General features: G+C 35.1%; 2 protein-coding genes across 4 annotated transcripts in view; one reads left to right on the top strand and one right to left on the bottom strand.

Moving 5' to 3' along the window:
• cpx (synaptic transmission protein complexin) overlaps positions 1 to 10,903 on the top strand; it is a 271,344-nt gene extending 260,441 nt beyond the window's left edge. For both annotated transcript variants that reach the window (XM_034981445.2, XM_034981446.2), the window contains one exon: positions 284 to 10,903. In XM_034981445.2, the coding sequence (XP_034837336.1) occupies positions 284 to 357 (74 nt within the window). In that variant the 3' untranslated portion in view covers positions 358 to 10,903. The remainder of the gene's footprint in view (positions 1 to 283) is intronic.
• Positions 10,904 to 11,333: 430 nt separating this feature from the next.
• Positions 11,334 to 20,864, bottom strand: LOC117993638 (hyaluronoglucuronidase). 2 transcript variants are annotated; one of them, XM_034981441.2, is made up of 7 exons: positions 20,664 to 20,864; positions 18,045 to 18,202; positions 16,725 to 16,934; positions 16,256 to 16,460; positions 14,524 to 14,752; positions 13,470 to 13,714; positions 11,334 to 12,849 (listed from the first exon to the last, which is right to left on the bottom strand). In XM_034981441.2, the coding sequence occupies exons 1-7, from the start codon at positions 20,846 to 20,848 to the stop codon at positions 11,703 to 11,705; spliced, it is 2,379 nt and encodes a 792-aa protein (XP_034837332.1). In that variant the 5' UTR covers positions 20,849 to 20,864; the 3' UTR covers positions 11,334 to 11,702. The 2 variants fall into 2 exon arrangements, with proteins under 2 accessions (XP_034837332.1, XP_034837331.1); XM_034981440.2 differs by having other exon boundaries at positions 16,725 to 16,940.
• Between the last annotated feature and the right edge of the window lie 1,557 nt (positions 20,865 to 22,421).

Consider the following 22,421-nt stretch of genomic DNA (forward strand, 5'->3'; position numbering starts at 1 on the left):
ACTTCCTAAATGACTAAACTTAGATTATAAGAACTATAAGAATGAATGATGACTACATTTGCATATACAACAAAGCTTTCACTATCAACAATACTGCGCTGAGTGATGTAGTGGATGCCATACAATTAATGCACAGGTTATCACTAACAATAATTTGCAGTTTGCTAAATTCAGCAAATATACGTAACTATTAAAAGTGAAAATAACACTGCATTGGAACTAATTATAAAATATATTATTTGTATATAATAATGTATTGATACTAAAAATTTGACCGTTACAGAATTGAAAAACACGATTGAAACGCAAGTGAACGAACTGAAGTCCCAGATCGAAAGTAAGTGCGTGATGCAGTGAACACCAGCGGAGACGTCCGCACCCCTAATATATAATCCGAATACATGATGTAGCTGTGCTAAGTCATCGACTAAGTCCCACACCCAACCTCAACCCAAAGAGATATTTCGTTCAGGAATTGTAAAGCTGATTGCATGCGACACATGCACTATTTAGACTTTTTTGGTGAGTGCAAGCTCGGTTTTTCATGGTCATAAATACTTGCAATCGCAAGATACTGAAGAAGATGTCATATATGGCAAACTAAACGCAATGAACTAGGGAGACATCATTCACGCGAAAGAAACCCTCACAGCTGTGCGGGCCGCGGTGTGCGCCGTACGCAGTCTCAGTCGAGTCCCTGTGAAAAAAGACCCCGGATGGGTTCCTATCTAGTCGGCCTAGCACCGACTAAATACGTGAGTAAAGCCGGTTTGTTATACATGTATAATGGAAATCACTCACGATAGATTAAACACTAAAATAGACGTGAAAGTTAAAATTTTCTCATCAGTACGCACGGTGTATACTTGTGATATCTCAATGATTTTTGTATCGAGGGGTGGTGTTACGCTTGCAATCAGCATAAAGGTTCAGATTGTATCATCCGCGCTCAAAAAAATTTGTAGAAGAGACTTGAATTCTAAATTTTTTTGGAATAGTAGACGGCTAGTGGCAAGTTTGTGGCGTTGGTGCTTTGATAATGAGCAATAATATTTTTATACATTCATAAAAACGTGGAAGAGCGGCCCTCAAAACTACCGAGAAAACTGTCGTCTACAAAAATAATAAAGTTAACGTTAGGTCAAAAAGTCATCGTGAAACCAACCGGGCGATCACACAGCTGTAGTAGTACTTAAATGTGACAAACCAAAATACTTGCCGTTCGTCGACTAAAACGCAGCTAACTAAAGTCAAAAACTTTTAGATTTTGAAACGGATATTTCGAAAATGGAAGATAAAAAGAAACTGCCAGTGAAAAAATATAGCTTTTATTGTTTTTTAAATTATTTCAGCTGTACATACTCTAAAATGCTGTTAATTATTGTGTTTTAACTGTAGAAATCACATCTTTAAAAACTACAGAAATTGGTAAAACTGTTCTGATAAGAAGCAATCTGTTATGAACTCGAGGTGGCAAAGTAGTTTATCTTAGAATTTGTAAATTGTAAGATGTTATAAAGCATCAATGGCGACTATAGATAGTGGCAATCAAAATGAATTTATTGGAAGCGATTAAGAGAAAAGGATGACTATAGCCGTTGTTAAAAGAAAAAGAAGAATCTCGTAGAAGCCTAGCTGCATTTTAGTCAGCGGCGGGTGGCAAAATAAACGAACCTGTTTTATATGTTGATGCTTGTGATATATTGTTATTTAAGTGTAAAATGAGTAATTAATACAACTAGAACCGTGTAATAATAAATTGGAGGGATTATTAAATTAAGATTAGCACGCGTGTAGTGGCTTAAAGGCATTTGAGTTTAGATTAAGACAGTAATTGGTGACAATTGGTCTTGTGTAAGTATTGCGTCATGAAGAAATATTAACTCACTACTGTTGTAAGTTACTGTCTAGATCTGAATCTGCCTTAAGGTTGAGCGTATGATGTAATGTAGGCTGCTCAGAACAAAGCCATTTCGAAAGCAGAAAATGACGTTACTTATCTGTCATTTTAAAATAAGCTATGCTAAGAAAACGACGTGCCAGCCCGGTATCTACCTAAGAGAAACAGAAATTGTGTTCAATCCGATTTTTGAGAGATGACGCGATAATTTTTTCACGTCATCTATTAAGAATCTCACTGGTCTGCTAAACAACTCCACCCATCTCAGCATTTGATAGTTTTGTTAAAATCGTAACAATCGTAAATGTGATTGAGATGTCAAACTTGACAGTACTTTATGAAGATAATATTATATCAAATTTGACAACACAATATGCATTTGCAGGTTACGTTAACAATGTTATAGAGAATCAGGGTCTTAAGGTAACATACCATGTGGTCAGAACTTTTTCTTGTCTTGAGGTAAACTTGTTCATATGAAATCTGCTGCATGTGATTCCTACATGTCATCATACGCTCAACCTACTCGACTTCTATTTTCTTCGTCTTCGGAGTTCAAGCGCTTACATTGAAATAACAATGTATTCTTGTTGTCTTGAATCTTGATATTTGTTTTCATCCAAATTCCACTGGGCTTGTGTCTCTTGGTGTACTGTGGCTTGCTCTGCTCTATTCGTCTCTTCAAAACTTTTGCCTCGAAATCTTTTGCATGCGTGCTTATGCAGTGTCTCGATATCGTGTCAGTGTATTTTGTTTAGGCGTATAAAATAAAATATTGGTTCGGAAACTACATGAAAATTTTGAGGAAATATTTACTCGGTAAAAGCTGCACTCTCTTTATCTGTCCCATTATTCTAATATTGTTTTGGACATTTAGTAATTCTCGATCTGTCATTTTATACAAAACTGCGTGTTGATGACAATAATTGATCTGCGCTGCGTTATCAAAATTATTTTTAGTATTATAATATCAGATATGGTCTCTTGTGCGAGAATTAATTGATTCTGATTCTTTATCCTTTTAAATCGTTGCTACGTATAATAGTGACGTTAAATTTTACAGTTCTTCATACAAAAATTGTTAAGTTTGCGATCGCAAATTGCAGCATTTGAATATCATTACGAATAAGGGCCCAAAAAGGAAGACTTCAGAAACTCTCAGCTTTTACTGATAATTTGGTCCCAAAATTTTCTTTTATATTTCGAACTTAACCTTCCTGTAATTGACCTAGCCTTAATTCCTACATCGAATAAAATAGTTACAATATTGTTACTGACAGCGTTGACTAAATTATTCAGTCGCGTAGTTCGTACTTGATCGTAATTCGTTCATGCATGTCTTTATAATGTAAGATCAATGTTCGTTTAGAATAATGTAAAGTTAGATAAATGAATCCTCTTGTTGTTTTACGAGTAACTGTTGAATCAAGTTAATAGTTGACGCGATTCGTAATGTTTTATCGATGTTTTATGCTTAGGATTAAAGTAACGTTGTGCGAGCAAATCTTTCGAGCGATTAACGTTAAGTGTTTTGTAGTATATGTACGTATTATAATATGTCATCTCTGTCACGCCCTGACCTTTACAAATAAGAAGATAAGAGAACTTGAAAAGAAAGTTACCTAGTGCTACTCGGTATACTAGGTCGTGACTTTAAAACATAATTATTATATTGGCTAGAGATGCATGACAGTTCACGACTCTTGGGTAAGCATCGCTATAATATTAAATCAAGAAAGTTTATTTTATAAGTAGTAGATAAAATTTTATTGTCCTGGCCATTGACGTTGCATTAATTCGAGTTACGTGGCGCAACATTCTGCAGAAGAAAATCACGACTCTCATCAATGAGAATACGTAAGCAGTAAGATAACCGTGTGAAATGTGAAAGAGACGACATATGCATATACTACAGTGTAGATAATTGGGTCCGCGGGGTGAATCGAATTCGTAAACAAAATACACTAAATGACACCTCAGTCATCGGTGATTCAATCAAACGCGGATTAGGACTGCTGTGAGTTTTGCCAACGTTTACCTAGTGTCTGCATAGAATATTATTTATTTGACAGATTGCATTTCTCTTGGCTTTCATTTTCTATAACAAAAATGAATAAATACAATAATTTACTGCACAATACAAATGTAAAAGTAATTACATGAAAAAAGCAGAATAATTAGGTAGAACGTAAACTTGGGACTCTTATCGCTAATTATCTCTTTCAGATAACCAAACTTAAAAAAGCAAAAATATGTAGACTAATTTGGGTTATAACTGCCAATTTTTGATATTTTAACTTGCAGTTACATATTAAGATGACGTAGGTAGTATCTATCTATAATGATGTAATATCTTATTTCTTACAAATATGTATATATAAATAACACAAGAGTATTCTTATAGTTACGATGATATAAATTTAAGCACTAGCATTTCACTTTGATGCAAATGTTAGTGAGGAAACGTTTGCAAAACTAACAGTAATTCTATGTGATAGCGATGTTATGTGCTGGGCTAATGGTTCGAATGTTTGTCTCCACGTATTAAGCTGCAAATGCAAAAGATTTGTTATCGTCAAAAGCTGTGATATATAAATAAAATAAACTAATGCTGTGCGCCCGATGCGGCTTGACCGCTCGCGCCCTGACATTCTCACTTAGCTTCTTCAACTCTTTAAATATCTTTCACTAGCCCCCTGAACCACAGACTTTTGATCGACCAAAAACTTCGTCACTGTCTAGCTTTCTATAATGTAAGGAAATTGAAGTTAAATTTAACATACTTTCATTTAAGATCTGTCAAACTTAATGTCACAAATTACAATGTGTTTCAGAATAAATTACATTGCGAACTATTAAATGTTTTAGTGAACTCGTCAACTGCATCGCCCAAACTGTTTTAAAAGTTCACTGATTTTTGAGTTGAAGAACAATTACTGTCAAATTTGGACAGTGTTTAACACTGAACTGACTTGGGCTTTTAAATAAAAACAACTAAAACTTCCACCAGAGTTTTTATTCGTTGAATCTACATACAGTTAGATCTTCATTCCCATAATATTCTCAATTTTTTTTTAATTTATAACAAGGATTGTGTACAAAAAGAAATAAATAACCGAATAAACTAACGGCTGATCAAAAGTTTGTAGCTTACAGGGGTTTCTAAATATCTCATCTTAAGATCTTGACTTCACTCAATCGTCCACAACTTCTTGTAGATTTGTAAACTTCTCAGCGGAATCTTCTACGTCAGCACATCATGTATTTTACTCAGAATCATTTGTTTTAATTTTCATTTGATTATTATTATAAACATAGCATACGCTTGCTAGTAAACTTTATTTTATAAGCAAATATATTTACCCAAATATATTATTAATCATGTATTTAATTTTTAACATAATTCATAAGTTTGAAATTCTAGGTGGAACCTTGAGTGTAAACTTTTGTAACTAACTCGTCACTGAAACTGATGTAAACCTGACAATTTGTATAAAAATATCATCAATAAAGATCAATTTCTCATCGACTGCTGCAACCATGTCATTAAAATCATAACACACTCAACAGTTACGCAGTACTTGTATGTAGAGCTGTTAAATTTGTTGCCACTTATTGCATTTCGAATAATTTAAAATGTTACACTCGAGGTTCAAATCATGTTTAGCTATTCAATATACACAATCTTCTCATATTGTAAATACGACAGATCAATAATAATTTCAGATATTCATGTATTGAGAATTCCTGCTCTATTTTCTGATGTATAAGAAAATTACATATTTTCCTGCACTGTACTACACTGAATGATATTTTCATAGCTTCTTTCGATAGGCTTATACTTTGTGCACGCCTAACTACATAGACTGTGAGACATTCTCCAGAGCCTTCATTCTATATGTCATTGAAATCATAACAACACCTAAAGTGCATTGTGTAACTTCGAAAGCACATTTGGCTCCCTTATCACTAACTATCTCATTGAGGCAACCAGACCTAATCAACACGTAACTTGAAATATTATGAGGTCGCCAATAATACCAGTGACACGAGAACTGTGATGTGTTGAACTGCACTTAAGAGTGATCTATGATTTATATTCCATAGTGAATAAGGGCTCATAAGGGTGAATTTTGAGCAAATCGAGCAAGACTTTCCTTCAGCAGAAATGTTAAAAACGCTCGAATTTATATCAATATAATATGCCTAGTACCTCGCCGTTGAGTGTTTCTGGAAAATTCGCCCTTTCTGGACAAGGTCTAAAATGAAGACCATTCTTAATGGGTAAACCTTCACTGAAAGGTATTCAGCCTATCCGTCTTCTATCAAACCTTCACAATCTTAATATTAAGGTATTACATTAAAATCACAGTGTAAGTGTGTCTAGGCTAGAATTATTCTGGGAACACAGTTGTAATACACCACCCCCTCACGCGACGCCACGTGGAGCCATGTAACCATAACATGTTAATATTTGTTTGACTATGATCACCTTGAGCGACTTGCTTGCGGGTGTTTATTGTATTTAGCTCACGTGGCGTACCGTGGGTCTGAGTGAGGTTGGCGTATTACAATTAGCCAGACCCATTATTATGTATTACGATAAAATAGTATCTATGTATGTGCATGGCGTTCTAGCTAAACTGTTGTTCGTAGTAAATAAACAATAATAGCATTAAGACAAACTCTTGGACCTGTTTTTCATATATTTTAACATTGACATGACCAAAATTTCTCCCGCTCCATTTAAGAGTGGAAACAAGAAGAGTCCTCTAATTATTATTTCTTTATTGTAAGAGATATCCCAAAACTGGATACTGATGTTGGAACTACCTTAAATGGTGAACACAATACAATACCCATTATAAATAAAATACGTGCGTCCCTTTTTAAAAAAAAGAGCATTAAAAATAGTTAAAAAATACTAGACAATGGCAAAAAAGAGATCTCTTTGAGCAAGTTAAGCATATTCATAAAATTAGCCCAACTTTATCCAACAAAATAATCAAAAGAAAACTTTATTTATTTCATGTAGGACAAAGTGTCCCTTATGCTACGTCTGTGTCTTTACCACTAATGTAATTTGAATATCAGAGTCAAAAATGTTGCTATCTCTTAACATAAGAAAATATCATGTATCATGGGTATCGTTTCCATCCTGTATAATCCCTATAATACACTGTTTCACCTTGGCCCTGATTCCCTATGACAATTTGAATTCGAATGCTATTCTTGTAACTGCGATTTGAGATGACAGTTGAATTTCGACATCACAAAATAGATTTTGTGATGTCAAGGATACGATTTCAGTGTTATAGATTTTCAGGGTCCTTATATTCCTTGATATTGCCGCTGTCTTTATAGATCCTATCCTCTTTAAATCTATCGTAGATATAACTGTAATCTTCGTTGTTGGCTCTCACGTAGTTAATAGTGTTTAGAAAAGTTATTTTGGTACGTAGCGAGGTTTAGATGTAACTAAACGTTTAAATTAAATCCGCTAACTGTCACTAATTTAAAGTTAATTGACTTTTACTATACCCTGATTCCTTATGGTATTTAAATCATAACTATGCGCAATTTAAAGTCAAATTTTACATATCTGCATACAAGAGCTGTCAATTTTGACGTCTGAAATTTCGAGTGTGTTATGATTTGTATGTCATAGCGATTAAGGGCCTTGGTCTGATGATGTTAAGATAACGTTTTGCATGAAGGTTATATCGTAATGTGGCTCTTGGCGTGTGATCGGTGTCGTTTTCTCTATCCGTCTATCAGTTTATTTTCTCTTTATATGTACCTTTTTGAGGACTTTAGCAAACTCGATAATCTTAGCGTTAGCGATTAGTGATTTAGTCGTTTTTCAGAATTTATAACTATTAAGCTCTATGCTACTGATATTTCCTTTTCTATCAGTGCGGAAGCTAGATGCAGAAACCGATCGGCTAAATTTACGAGAAGCTGATTGAATTTCGAGTTTGCTATAGTCCGTCCCGCTTATCGTCTTATGTATATGTAAGCTTTCGATGTTTGGTGTATAAAATATCGGTCACTATACCTAATTATTATAATGTATATTAATATAAAGAATGCTTCAATGCGTTTACGAAGGAATTTGGGTGATATCAAACGAATATCATCGTTTTTGCTAAAGGTTTGTGACTTATCCAATTTGATGCTTCCAACTGCATCGAAGTTAGAAAAAATATATTTTATACGATAATAACATGTTAACATCATTGGTTTTATTGATACATCATATTAATTGATTATGCGTATAAATATTTTAATTATATTAAAATCACATTCGAATTAAAGGTAATTACTATCTACTAGCCTTTTTTAAATTAGAAAGTAAAAAGTGAACGTTTACCTGCCAGTTTTTTTAGTAATACCAACAAAGTTTATTTATTATTATTAATGAATTTTAATGAATTTATAAAGAGGTTTATACAAGGTAGACATGTAGTTTAGTGATAATAATTGTAAATTATTTAATTAAAAAAACAAAATTATGAAACGCATTATCCAAACAAAACAGTAAGTAGAATAATTTTAAGCTCCTAAGTGACTGACCAATTTCTGAATTTCTCTCCTATACATAATTTCAGTTGAAAAATTGATCTTATGACTTTTGCACTCAGGGTATCTTATTGTACTATTATTGTGGTATTTTGTATTATATTTCATTTAGCGCATTTAGTGGAAGAGTATCTATGACTTTTTGGCCTGCGATGGCATTCATCACTTTGTCTTTGTCTGCACTAGATTTTGATTAACTTCTTTATTCTTGTCAAGTTTAGACTGAGACGTCTTTGTAAGATCTGATATTGGTTTTATTGAAATGTTGATGTGATGCAACTGTAACTTATTTTTATGAAATGAATGTGTAGTAGAGTCTGAGTGCGCGAGTAAAATTCTCAACGATTGTGATTTGTGTGTTGTAATTAGTGTTATCTTAGTGTGAGTCTGTAGTCAAAAATAATGTGTGAATATTTTGATGTGATTGTATATACGAATGAACTAATTGGTAAAAAAATAAAACATTAATTTGCTTACAAATTAGGCTCTACATTTTTGGAAGTTTTTAATATATTTGAATGAATGTGGGTATTTATATATATTCTTTGTTATAATAAAGATATTGTTGCATCATATCAATTGGGAAGATGTATATTAACTTACCCGAAAATTCGGTTACAGCATGTTATACAATATAACTTGTTAAATATTTGCAGATTAGCCTTTATAAATAAATGCACTAGAAATAGGACACACTTGACGCTTTTGCTACTTTTAAATTCAAACATAAAGAACTTAATAATAATATACCTATATGAAAAAATAAAGCAACAATAATTGAATATAATGGATATGTACTAACTGGTGTTAGTACATTAAAAATAATATTTTGGCTAGTAGCAAAAGCGTCTCATAAAGAAAACCAAATCCTTTTGCCTCAAAATGTTTTTATTATTAATTTTCATTTAAAACGAAATTGAGTTACAAAAAACATTAAAATAAATTGTAATATTTTAGTGCAATAAATTGTTATTAAAAAAGAAAAAAGTTTAGTAAAACGATCTGACAAAAGCTTTGGGTGCTATCGAAGATTTATTTTTGTATAAAAAAGTTTATATTGATTAGGGACAAAAGGATTTGATGTAATGCAATATAACTGTTACAAAAGACAATTATTTAGAGACAACGACACTCCACAACATCACAAGAGCTTGAACACACTGACGCCAGTATTATAAAAATAAATAATATATAATTGTCAGAATTTACATATATTTTTAGACTTTTCCGAATAGTATAGAGATTGTTTTGTATAATTGTATAAGAAGTGACATTAAGTGCCGGAGACTAGAATAGTTGCACTATTTTAAGCACACATTTGTTAGCCAAAATCTTTTCTATATTGTACGTAAAAGTCTACAGATATTTCGTTCATTCCGAGTCTTCATAGTTGAACGTTTCTTTGTTAAAGCGAAGTACTTTTGGGGATAAAATCAAAGTGCTCTCTAAAATCTATTAAAATAAATTTCTTTCCTTAACCTATCCTTATCATTATTCGCTATGATATTCAAATCATAGCACACTCAACCAGCAATTTCTGAAGTCATTTTTGACAGTTCTTAGGAGTCAAACTTGACAGTTTTTGTATGAAGAAGTGGTAAACTTGACCATTTTTGTATGAAAGTGTCACATTTGAAAGTTTTTTAATATAGAGATGTCCAATATGATGACGAAAAATGCATTACGCGAGTGCTTAATTACGATTTTAATGATATAGAGAACTGAAGCTACTTGACTTTGATGTTTACCTCGTCCGTACTTCACTGTTTGTTTGTTAGGATAGTTATTGGCTAATATAAGGACACATTATAGTGCGTTAGCTTCTAATATTAGTGACATCTAGTGTTAAAATTGCAAGTTTACCGAAAATTAAAAAAAAAATTGAAAAGGTGTAAAGCAAAAAGTTGAAAAATGGAACTTCGCGAAGAATCCTTACTCTTGATAATATTATGAACGTGGTTCATAATATGTTGTATTGTTATTATAAAGAGAAAGAAGTTAAAAGTTTATCCACGATTACATTTAACTTAGAATTATGGATGAAAAACGAAATTGAGGTTATTGTTGAAAATGTTTTTAGGTAAATAATATCGGATTGAGCTTTCGTGAACCTTGTTGTTATTGATGATTTACCTTGCGTTCGCAGTGGCTGTACATTGACTGCCAAATTCAACTTTATCTCCCAGAGGTTTAGGTTCAATTCTCACTGTCTCTATCACTTACGTAGTTGTAAAGGTAGGCTTGTTCGCTGTCGATTGTTTACGTCTACTGTTGCAGAGCATTGTTAATATAATTTACGGAGGTCCTTATTAGTTATGTATAAAAGTTTAGAGGTAGCCATTTTCATATTAACTTTATTGTGTGTGAAAGTGGTTTATCTACCAAGTTGTTAAATAATAAATAAACTACATTGTACCACCATTTTGTTGTTTCAATTTAGACCCATTCTAGACTGACTTACAGGCCCAACACCAAAATTGAAGGCTACGATATAATGATGCCATATCTTCAGATTTGCTAATACTCTGTCCCTAATACACAGTTGCAGCAAATAGCAATCATACTAAAATTCAGTCAATTTAGGTACAACAATAATTGTGATCGTCCCTTCGAATCATTTTTTCCATGTTAGCGATGTCAGCCCTCCAGAGTTCTTGTACGCTCACTTTGTGACGACTAATGCTACTAACGACAATGCACTGAGTGTCTTTGACATCACATTCTATGCTGCTTAAAGTTTAATCTCATCTTAATTCAAACTTTAATTCCTCCTCATAAGTTCTATATTTTATCCTCTCCCTGTTTGAATGTACATACAAGGCAAAATGGATATAAGAGTTAAAGACCGATAATTATCGACAATTATTTATTTACAGACTTATATTACTTAAATTTAACTATCTAAGATTCAACTGACTTAACTTACAAAGAAGACAATTTGGCTCATTCTGTCAACAATCTTTAAACTAAATTAAAATGGCAGGTCAATGTATTACATTTACTATCCCTTTTTTATGTTCTCTGAAGAAAAGGATAGCATTCGATTGAAACCTGTCAATTTCTTTTAGAAAGTATAACAGAAATAGCGTCAAGAAATCCTAAAATACAATGTCATTTAAATAATTCAAAATTGCTAAATGAAACTGTATTTTATACCCATGGCCGAACACTAATTAAATTTTTTACTCCTAAAATTACTTAGGTACCTACTTTTTATTTCTTACTCCAACATTGTCATTGCTGTCCAAAATCGATTAATGTTTTTATTAAAATCAGCCAACAAAGATAAAATTTCTTCAAGCGTAGATTTAAGAAGACCAGAATGCGATTTCTCACTGATGTCAATTACAGCGCCATCATCTGTCAGCTTCGTTTTTAAAACTATCCCTTCATTAGATTGTTCTTTTCCATAATTATTATTTTCACCCTTTTCTTGTAGTTCTAAATCACTTAACTGCTTTAAATTATGTAAAATTTTATTAAGTTTAAGTGATTCTTTATCATCTACGTCAATTTCATTTTCTGATGTTTCCTCATTTTCATATTTTGCTTTATCTTCAGGATTGACACTTCTACGATTTCTGACCAAATTATCCTCTACTGAATTTTCTTTCTTAAGTTCTATATTTTTAGTTGGTGGATCGTTATTTTCCAATTTTTTCCTCTTATTATCATGTTTCGGAAACGTTGTAGTAGTGTCTTCATTCAAATTTCTTTTCGACTTGACTCTGGAGCTTCTTTTAAAACCGCGTAATCTTTTTAACTTACTACTTCTAGATGTTGGATGATGATCTTTCGTGATTTTGGCGAATTTGTCTAATAGTCTGTTTTTAAATGCTTCGTTATCAAAACTACGACGAAATTTATGCCTGTGTTTTTTAAGTTTCGTTTGTTTTTTGTGTTCTTCTTCGTCTGAAGTTTGGCGTGCAGAACGTTTAACGGTTGTCTTATTAGTATTTAAAAGATGAACCCTTCTTAGTGTTTCTTTCAAATCTTGATTTAGTTGATCTACTCCTTCTTTGAAAGCTTTATTTTCTTCTCCTAATTCAACTTCTTCATATCCATCAACTGATACTTCATAACCAATGGAATCATGGACATCTCTAATCTTTCTGTTTAAAGCACGCTTAGTTTTTACTAAATTTTCTTCTTCATCATCATCATCATCGTCTATGTTTTCAACGGGTTTGTCTATATTTTTGTTATCGACATCAAAACAAGCTTGAACTTTCGTATTGGCAAGTACCCAAAATCCAAAAGATTTTGGCGGGAGATTGATTAGAAGAGTTTTGTATGGACGGATGCGTTTCACGACTGGACGAATATCACCTTCGTGATACATGGCTCGGCCGTTGACGATTATGTTCCTGTGAACAAAAATCATCGATTAGTGAAAAAACTTGATCAATACAGAAAATAAATAATAATCGTTGTCTGGTCAAAATCATATTCGTCTCGAGGTACCTAAATCCCAAAATATAAAAGGATAGTTAATGCGATAGGTTGAGATGGCAATAAAGGCATGCGCCAGGGGATGCATCGCACACCCGCACAACGCCCGCGCTCGCCCGCACCGAATTAGCGCGGGAGAGTTTTTCAGCAAAAATTAATCTATTTTCAAGTTAAAAAATTTAAAAGTATTTGTCGTTTACGGATTGTGACGTAATTATTCGCTTTTCATTGCAGCGTGACGTGACGTAATTCTCTTTAATATTGAATTCTAGCCCCATATACTACCACTATACAAAAAATCACATGATTTTATTACTAAAGTCCAATCATTCATAATCATTTATTTATTTTGCTCAGATATGGTAGGTACATGTAAATTATTTACCCATGGGTCTTAAAAGTTAGGTAATCAGTTACATATCCTGCCAAGCATGGCGTGCAAAATTATTTCTAAATTATCTTCATAAATTATCTAATTTCATTTCATTCCAAGACCCTATTGTCCCTATTTCCTCTAATAAGAATATCTTCTTACCCATTTCGATCGTGTCCCAGAATAAACTGCATTATATCCCCGCCCTGTTCCTTCTTGGACATCTTGATAGAGAATCTGGCTGGTTCGTCGTCCATGTTCGCGCCATAGAAGCTCACCGCACCGGGAACTGGCTTGCGACGCAGCGATGTACAGTGCGCAAATAAAATGGCTTGAGATGCTTCTATATCTACGTTCAGGACTCGTTCCCCTACTAGGTTCTTGAAGAGCAGAGCCATATAGAAACTCTGTAAGTAGAAAAGTAGTTTAATTAATTCAGGAGGGTATTTTATCAATGAAAATGAGCTTAAGATTTAGAAAGTATGGACAGATAGACACCTAAAAAGTCGGTTCAAAACCTTTTAACTTCCACTTAACATACCTACACTTTTACATTTTCTAGAGGATGGCGATCTGTGTGTCGGTAATGTACTTAACTGAACAATTTATTTAAAAAAAAGTAGGTACTGCAGCAAGATTGGAACACCCGATAGCTTTTTGCTTAGTTAGAGGAAAAAGGTCCTCGAGCAGCGAAAATCGAACATTGATGTCGACTCAAATAGGTAGCAAACAGATATGATGATGAATATGTTACATATTCTAACGATAACCTAGTTCATATCACTTGCGCAGCAAACCATCATCGAAGGCTAAGTGACACGTGACTCCAACTAATTGGGACTTATCTACATTTTAATATTAGCTTCTAGTTAAGGTATTTAAACTAAGTAAGAGATGTGAAGAGACACACTCTGTCGTCACACCTCGATGCAATCTCTTAGTTAGGTTAGATTTAGATTTAGGTAGTCATAATGTGAAACTCCGCATCTGACATAGATCGGGACGTTATATAATATTGTTGTTACAGTAGCCAACAGGAAATATTATGCATCGACCTTTACAAAGAAGGCTTCGTAGCATAGAGCGTTGTCTCTGTCACTCATACCTATGTGAGGTTTAATCGGTCTCAACGACAGAGACAACGCTCTACGAAACCGCTATCTCTTTCTAAAGGTCGATGTCCTGCCGGGTACCTACCTACTGTATATCAACTTACCAAAGTAGGTTGGTACAACTCATTCTCCTTCAGTTCCCGATAGTGCACCGAGAAGCCATTCCTCGCGGAGTAGCCGAGGCTGGTCATCCAATCAGCGGCGCGCTCCAGCTCGCTGCTCAAGTGGCTGTGCTCAGTCAGCCAGAGCGGCGTGTCGCTGGTGCTGAGCAACTTGAGCAACTTATAGCGGTCCTTCTCTGACATGCGCTCTAGCTCTTGGGATGATGAATTGCTGGAAAGAGAAAGGACAAAATTTTGTGGAGTTTCTTAGAAAAGTTCGTGAGATAATATTATTATGACGCTGGCATTTTAAATGTTGTATAGAAGCAGGCGTTACTTTGCGGAAGTCCATGATATGCAATGAACCAAAAACTTAATTTGCTGTAATCCGCTGAAACAGGTCGAATCTGTATGGTGCAACATGCAGCATGCGAAATGCACCGCCCGCCCTCCCACTGCTAACCATGCAGGAAGAAGCAGCCACTCGGCAAGCAATACGCACCACCACTACGCAGCACCACACAAATCCCAAAACACACTCGACGCACGTTTCGCCCGACACCGGAGCATCCTCAGGAGATATAGAACTTACAATGATCCTACGATACGTTTTACACATATTATACTTGTAACAACTAATTTTGCAATATAAGTATCTAACTAACTAATTAACATCTTACAAACAAAGACTGAGCTATTTTAAAATAATGTCACTTGAAAACCTGGGTATCCGATCAGGTACTTCTGTTCAAAATTTTAAATTGTGAAATTGACTGCCCAAACATTTTACGCAAAATAATTTTTTCTGTGCCCCGTAAAAATTCGCGATTTTCTACGTACAAGCCTTATATTATAAGGGGATGCAGAACAAACTTAGGAGAAAACAATGTCTTGATTAGAATATGTCGCGAACATAATAATCTTTTTAAAACTGCGAAAAATATGATAATAGATCCTCATTCACTCTCCTTGCAGCAGTACAAAAAAATGCTGCATCAGTATATTGATGCAGCATTATAAACTCATATGCTTCTTCGTAATTTTTCTTATTTTTCTTGTTTTATGTAATATTTAGTATTTAATATTTAGTACTATTGTAAATTGCAGTGTTTTTATTTTTTCATATTTGTATTTTTAGCTTTAAGTTAACTGGTAATCCCGCACTTGCAAGCTTTTAAAATGCATGCCGGTTTGCCAGTAATTGGGTGTTCACTCTAAATTTTTTCTCTGTGAATTGTAATTGTTATTTTATAATATGTGTACTATCTGTTGGCAAACCAATAAAATAAAATAAAATAAAACTAATTTATGGTTTTCGGATTTTTCCCAAAGACAATCTAACTGTCCTATATCACCGGGAAGTATAGGATTTGATCTCCATGGTGTGCTTTACAGACAGACGGAAACGAAAGTCGAAGTGCACCAGACAGGATTTTTTTTTAATAATCATTATAGGCAAACGCCTGACCACAATCACAACTGATGGAAAGTGATGATGCGGCCTAAGATGGGACGCCTTTACCTAGAAGATGACTATTCACTCTTGTTTTTAAACAGTTATGTACCCTAATAAAAAGAAGGTGGTGGGGAGCGGATGGATGAGGAAGGCGGAGGACCGTGTTTGGTGGCGCGCTCTTAGAGAGGCCTATGTCCAGTAGTGGACAGAAACAGGCTGATGGATTGGATTGGATTGGTACCCTAATGTGCTTAAGAATTCTGACTTTTGACATCTTACCCATTCAACAATATGGCGTCCATCATATCATTGGAGAGGGTGACGTAATCCTTGAAGTCGCTCTTGGAGTCGGCTTGCAGGCACGGTGTGACGTCACCGCCCACCACCTGCCACCCCCCGGCCTTGCCAGCTGGAAACGTCTCTATGATCACCCGGAGAGTCTCTAGGTCGTTCAGGTACTCCTCGATGGATTGGTTTTGGCATTCTGAAAAAAAAAAAATAAGTTCATTGCCATGCTTGTTTTTTCTGTGATATTTTTGTTCTACTACAAGTTAGTGTGTGTGTGTGTGTGTGCGAAGCTGTGATAGCCTAGTGGTTAGGACGTCCGCCTTCTAATCGGAGGTCGGGAGTTCGACTTCGGGCATGCACCTCTGACTTTTCGGAGTTATGTGCGTTCTAAGCACACTAAGTACCTAGTACCTACTAAAAAAAAAAAAATTTATTCTGCACACTTAGTATAAACGCTTACCATAGCCCAGTTGCCAGAATATGTTCCCAATGTTGGCATTATCCGCCATCGTGAGGATCTTCAGCGCAGTGTTGGGGTCCCACATGCCTGACGCCGTCTTGTCTCGGTTGTTGAGCGCGAACACCAGGTCAAAGCCGGCGCTCTTGGCCCAGCGGACGAACTTCTCCCATTTGTTGTGGGTTACTGCTGGATTTGTTCTGTAGCTCGAATCTGCATCTATGACAAAATAGAAAGAAGAAAAAGGGACGTAAGTATTAGGTGTGTATAGTACAGAGTGTAATCAGAACGCTGGCAAAAACGAAGAAAGGAGATAACTGATGATTACTTTAGGTCGATTTCGTAAAACCTGCATCAATCATTATTACAATCTCAATTGTTGTGATTGGCTGAATTTGTGCGATTCTTGTTGCAACAATGCATTGTAGCCAATAGTGAGTGAGCATCAACCAATCAGAGGTGATTGCGATCGTGACATTGTAGCTGTCATTCTACCGCAATCGAGCAGCTGATATTATGATACCACAAAAACAAACGCGAAAAAAATATTTAAAAATCCTATAATTTTATAAATGTTTACGATATTTTGCAAATAAAACATCTGACTGCCGCTAGAGATCAACGAACGTTGCGTAAGTAGGCCACTCGGAGTCAGGGGGGCATTGACTCGAGTTTTGCACGCTATACATTGCGGGTTTGAAAAATAAAAAATTCAAAATGAAGCAAGTGATTATCGATATTGGATTGTGTTTGAGGGTAGTATAACAATAATGAAGTGACATGTTACCTTTCTTTCTTTGGCTAACTTGTAATGGAATTACAGAAACCTTCCGGTATCTGAGGACTGTCAGCTTCAGACCACCAAGTGATGCAATACAAATACAAATACAAATTATTTATTTGCTGATTGTAGGTTACATTAATAAGTTGTTAATTACAATATTGTTTTTGGTTCGAGCTACAATCTGCCATACCATGGCGTGCAAATTTTATAGAATAAAATTATTAATAGGAATCCTTACAATTATTGCAACACAATACATATCTCATTATTAACATATTATTATTCATTACACAGCTCAACAAAAAATGAGAACAATTAGGTACAATAAAATAACAATTTAGAGCCTCAATAGGAGTGGACTGAAAACCGAAAGGTCGACGGTTCAAACCCCGCCCGTTGCACTATAATTGTCGTACCTACTTCTAGCACAAGCCTGACGCTTAATTGGAGAGGAAAGGGGAATATTAGTCATTTAACATGGCTAATATTCTTTTTTTTTTTTTAATTAGGTATATCAATGGTTCTATTCTATGACTCACCATCTTCCTCGCTGTACAAGTGGGCCAGGGTGAGTGTCCTCGGCTGCCCCTCCTCTATCGCTATGGTGGTGTTCTTGAAGCTCATGTGCGAGGTGGAAGGACCAGCTATGCGGATGAACGCTGGCGTGAGGGACGTCGCCATACAGATGCATTCTTTACTGAAATAAATAAATTACCTGGTTTATGAAAGACCCCTTTATTGCAGGCCAGAGGACCCATGGTTACATACAGTCAGAATATTTAAGATTATCGAAAACCAGCCAAGTGTGAGTCAGACTCGCGCACCGAGGGCTCCGTACTCCCTACAATTGTATTTTTTTACATTTTGCACAATATTTCTTAGGTAGATATGTTCTAGGTCATCGGGAAGTACCCTATAGGGTACCGATAGACAGACAGATGGATAGATTCATTTTTAGGGTTCCGTACCTTAAAAGGAAAAACGGAACCCTTATAGGATCACTTTGTTGTCTGTCTGTCTGTCTGTCTGTCTGTCTTACCTACCTTTGTCTTAAGAAACCTACAGGGTACTTCCCGTTGACCTAGAATCATGAAATTTGGCAGATAGGTAGATCTTATAGCTGGCTTTAGGGGAAAAATCTGAAAACTGTGAATTTGTGGTCACATCACACAAAAAAATTTAAATTGTGGTCATAAACTAATAATTAGTATTTTCAATTTTCGAAGTAAGATAACTATATCAAGTGGGGTATCATATGAAAGGGCTTCACTTGTGGATTCTAAAACAGATTTTTATTTATTTTTATGAATCATAGTTTTTGATTTATCGTGCAAAATGTCGAAAAAATGCGACTGTACTACGGAACCCTCGGTGAGCGAGCCTGACTCGCACTTGGCCGGGTTTTTCTTTTGCGGTACGGAACCCAAAAATTTAAATATGTGTTTAAAATTACCTCTACTCATTTTTCAACATTTCTCAAAATTTCAACTCTCTACCAATTAGGTACGGTTCACAAGATACAGCCCGCTGACAGACAGACAGACGCACAGTGTTTCATTTGACCAAAAAAATTTCCCTCTTCTGTTTTCAGTATTAATCGATTAAGGGATGCATTTTAAATGCACGAGTAGAACACCCACGTGTCAATTTCAAATACTTTTTTTTATAAAAAATGTTAAAGTTTGAGTGACCTTTTCATGAAAAAAAATTAAAAATATTCCTGAAACTTAACTATCCAAGATATTTATTTCCGATGATTTTAGGCTGATGAAACATCTTTAGGCGCATGTTTTCCACTTTTTAATTTTGGAAAATCACCTCTGGATACCGAGTAATTAATTTTTTTCAGATTTTCGTTTTCATTTTTTTTCTCCTTAAAAACTCAAAAGTGGGACTTGTGACTAGCACTAAAAGATAGCTCTTAATAAGGCCTATCACTGATAAAAAACCCACGTTCCACTATTGCGGCCTTTGGGAGTAATTACACTTCAAAAAATTGTGTTAGGGTTGTCACTCTATTTGACCTTTACTCGCTTTATTTTTGGACTATATTTTTCCAATATTACAATATTTTATCTCATTTAGAACCTAACTACTAAACATCGAAATATATGCATTTGCATGTTTGCATATGCAAATGCATATAAAGCTATTTTCATAGCGTTATTGCATATTTTAGTGCTTTTTCATTGATAGTGCATATTTCAGTATCATATTATATCGGAAAAGGTCCGTGGCAAATTAAATGCTGTTCCATATAAAAAGGTCCAGGTCTTGATGGAATAAAGTAACTTAACGCATTTACAACATCACCGGTTAAACTGTGCATATAGAGGTCCAGTAACGTCAGTTGAAGTAGAGATAGCATTTTAAAACCTACAAATTAATGTTAAATTTCAAACATCACAAGTTTCCTCTAGAATATCTGAAGAAAAAATTTAATTTTACCTACTTATATTATCAATGATGATGATGATGATGATCCATCGTATGATGATGAAGACTGCCCGTTATTTCTCGACAACTTATTTATTCATATCAATATTTATTCATACAAAAAGAAGTTAACCTTTAGCGACAACCCTATGTAGTATTATTTGACCTTAGAATAAAATGATATATTCCTCCCAAGGGCCGCAATAGTGGAACGTGGTTTTTTTATCAGTGATAGGCCTTATTAAGAGCTATCTTACAGTGCTAGTCACAAGTCCCACTTTTGAGTTTTTAAGGAGAAAAAAATTAAAAACGAAAATCTGAAAAAAAAAAATTACTCGGTATCCAGAGGTAATTTTCCGAAATTAGTTATTGAAAAAAATGCGCCCAATGATGTTTCATCAGCCTATAATTATCTGAAATAAATATCTTGGATAGTTAAGTTTCAAGAATATTTTTAAATTTTTTTCATGAAAATATCACTCAAATTTCAATATTTTTTATAAAAAAAAGTATTTGAAATTGGCACGTGGGTGTTCTACTCGTGCATTTAAAATGCATCCCTTAATCGATTAATACTGAAAACAGAAGAGGGAAATTTTTTTGGTCAAATGAAACACTGTGAGACGCGACGGACGGGCGGACAGTGAAGGCATTAGTAATCCCATTGGCATTTTTTGCGTATGGGACCCTAACAATGATAAAAACTTCGCTGCTAGACTTACCTATTATACTTTTCACTGGACGAGAACAAATACTTGGGGTCTATAGTAAAACTTAAGAATCTAGTGTCAACTAAGTTGACATGTTCGTCTGTGCCAATCACCACGTTGTACGAGTCAGCACTAACTACACTACAATGTGTCAAGATTGTTCCCAAGATAGTTAACAGTCTAAACTTGTTACCCATTGTGGGCAAATGTGGAAATAACTGAACGTATGCGTTCGTCTTTATTTAATACGTTCGTCGGGTGTTTTGTGTTGCAGCGAGTATGATGAATTTGGGAAATTGAAAGAAATTCTAGGTTTTAAGTAACCTAGCTGCCTATTTCTGTTCTCCGTATGTGACTTAATTTTGGAATTGGACAGAAATTATAAGTTGTAAGCAGTAATGTGTATGTATTTTTAATGTAATTTTAATGTAGTTTAAATTAATGTATCATTGTATGCCGCAAGGTAGAATTTGGACGTACACTAATAATACCTTTAAGATCTGTAAACTAACCCAAATTCGCAATTAAGAGAATTGAATTGAATAGGTTACCTTAAATCTGCCTATTTATGTTAATAGCAAGAATACCCGAACAAGCGCGAGTGAGTCCCGAGTTCCGAGTTCCGTGCCATCGTACAAGTTTTTGAGTTTAAGTAAGTAGTAGGTACACTTTTTAATATTTTTGTGACGTAACCACAAATTAGCGGTTTTTGGATGTTTTCCTACACTTGTGTTTTGATACATTGCTACGTCCTGCTAAATTTCGTGATTCTAGTTCAACAGGAAATAAAGTACACTATAGGTTTTGACGGGTCTTGACTCTTGACAGATAGACAACGAAGTGGTCCTATAAAGGTTCCTTTTTAAGGTTTCGTACCTCAGAAGGAAAAACGGAACCCTTATTCCTATAAGGGTTCCGAAGTGATCCTTCACTTTGTTGTCTGTCTGTCTGACTGTCTGTCAAGAAACCTACAGGGTACTTCCCGTTGACCTAGAATTTGGCAGGTACCTAGGTAGATCTTATAGCTGACATTTGGGGAAAAATCTGAAAACCGTGAATTTAGGGTTAGATCACACAAAAACTGTAGTACGGAACCCTCATTTCGCGAGCCTGACTCGCACTTGGCCGGTTTTTTTTCTCAGGAGACACGGAATCCTAAAAACATCGTTTTAGGAAAAAACAAAGCACCCAACACTGGTAATTTTACAAACAGTGCGATATTGCAGAGTAGCTGCAACATGAAATCTGCAAGTCTGCAGAATCCACATTCCTCGAGTATACACTTCCGAGAGCAAACTGTTTGTTTTCGTCACGTAATACGCAAGACATACAAAATAAAATATTGCTTATAAATCACGTAGGTACCTACTAGGTATGTTTTCGACGACCTCCCTGGCGCAGTGGTAAAGCGTTTTTGTCTTATTAGTTGGAGGTGCCGGGTTCAAATCCCGGCAGGGAATTAATTTTATAATTTCTAAAATTCTGGCCTGGTCTGGTGGGCTTCGGCCGTGGCTAGTTACCACCCTACCGGAAAAGCCCTGCCACCAAGCGATTTAGCGTTCTCGTACGATTAATCAATCAATCAGCCTGTTTGCGTCCACTGCTGTACATAGGCCTTCCCAAGAGCGCGCCACCAGTCACCACACACGATCCTCTGTCTTCCTCATCTACCCACTTCCCACTACCTACCCGTACGTTGCCGTGTAGAAACTAAAGGGGTGTAAAAAAGAACGTTTATCATTCATCAATCCTTCACAAAAAGGGAGCTGA

This window comes from Maniola hyperantus, chromosome 24 (assembly GCF_902806685.2).
Source record: "Maniola hyperantus chromosome 24, iAphHyp1.2, whole genome shotgun sequence".
NCBI lineage: Eukaryota > Metazoa > Arthropoda > Insecta > Lepidoptera > Nymphalidae > Maniola > Maniola hyperantus.

Coding starts and splice junctions, on each gene's coding strand:
- LOC117993638 (XM_034981440.2), bottom strand. CDS start 20,848: ATGGGTAACAAGTTTAGACTGTTAACTATCTTGGGAACAATCTTGACA. Junction 14,753..16,255: donor GACGCCATATTGTTGAATGG/GTAAGATGTCAA, acceptor TTCTCTTTCCAG/CAATTCATCATCCCAAGAGC. Junction 12,850..13,469: donor CTGGGACACGATCGAAATGG/GTAAGAAGATAT, acceptor TTTTGTTCACAG/GAACATAATCGTCAACGGCC.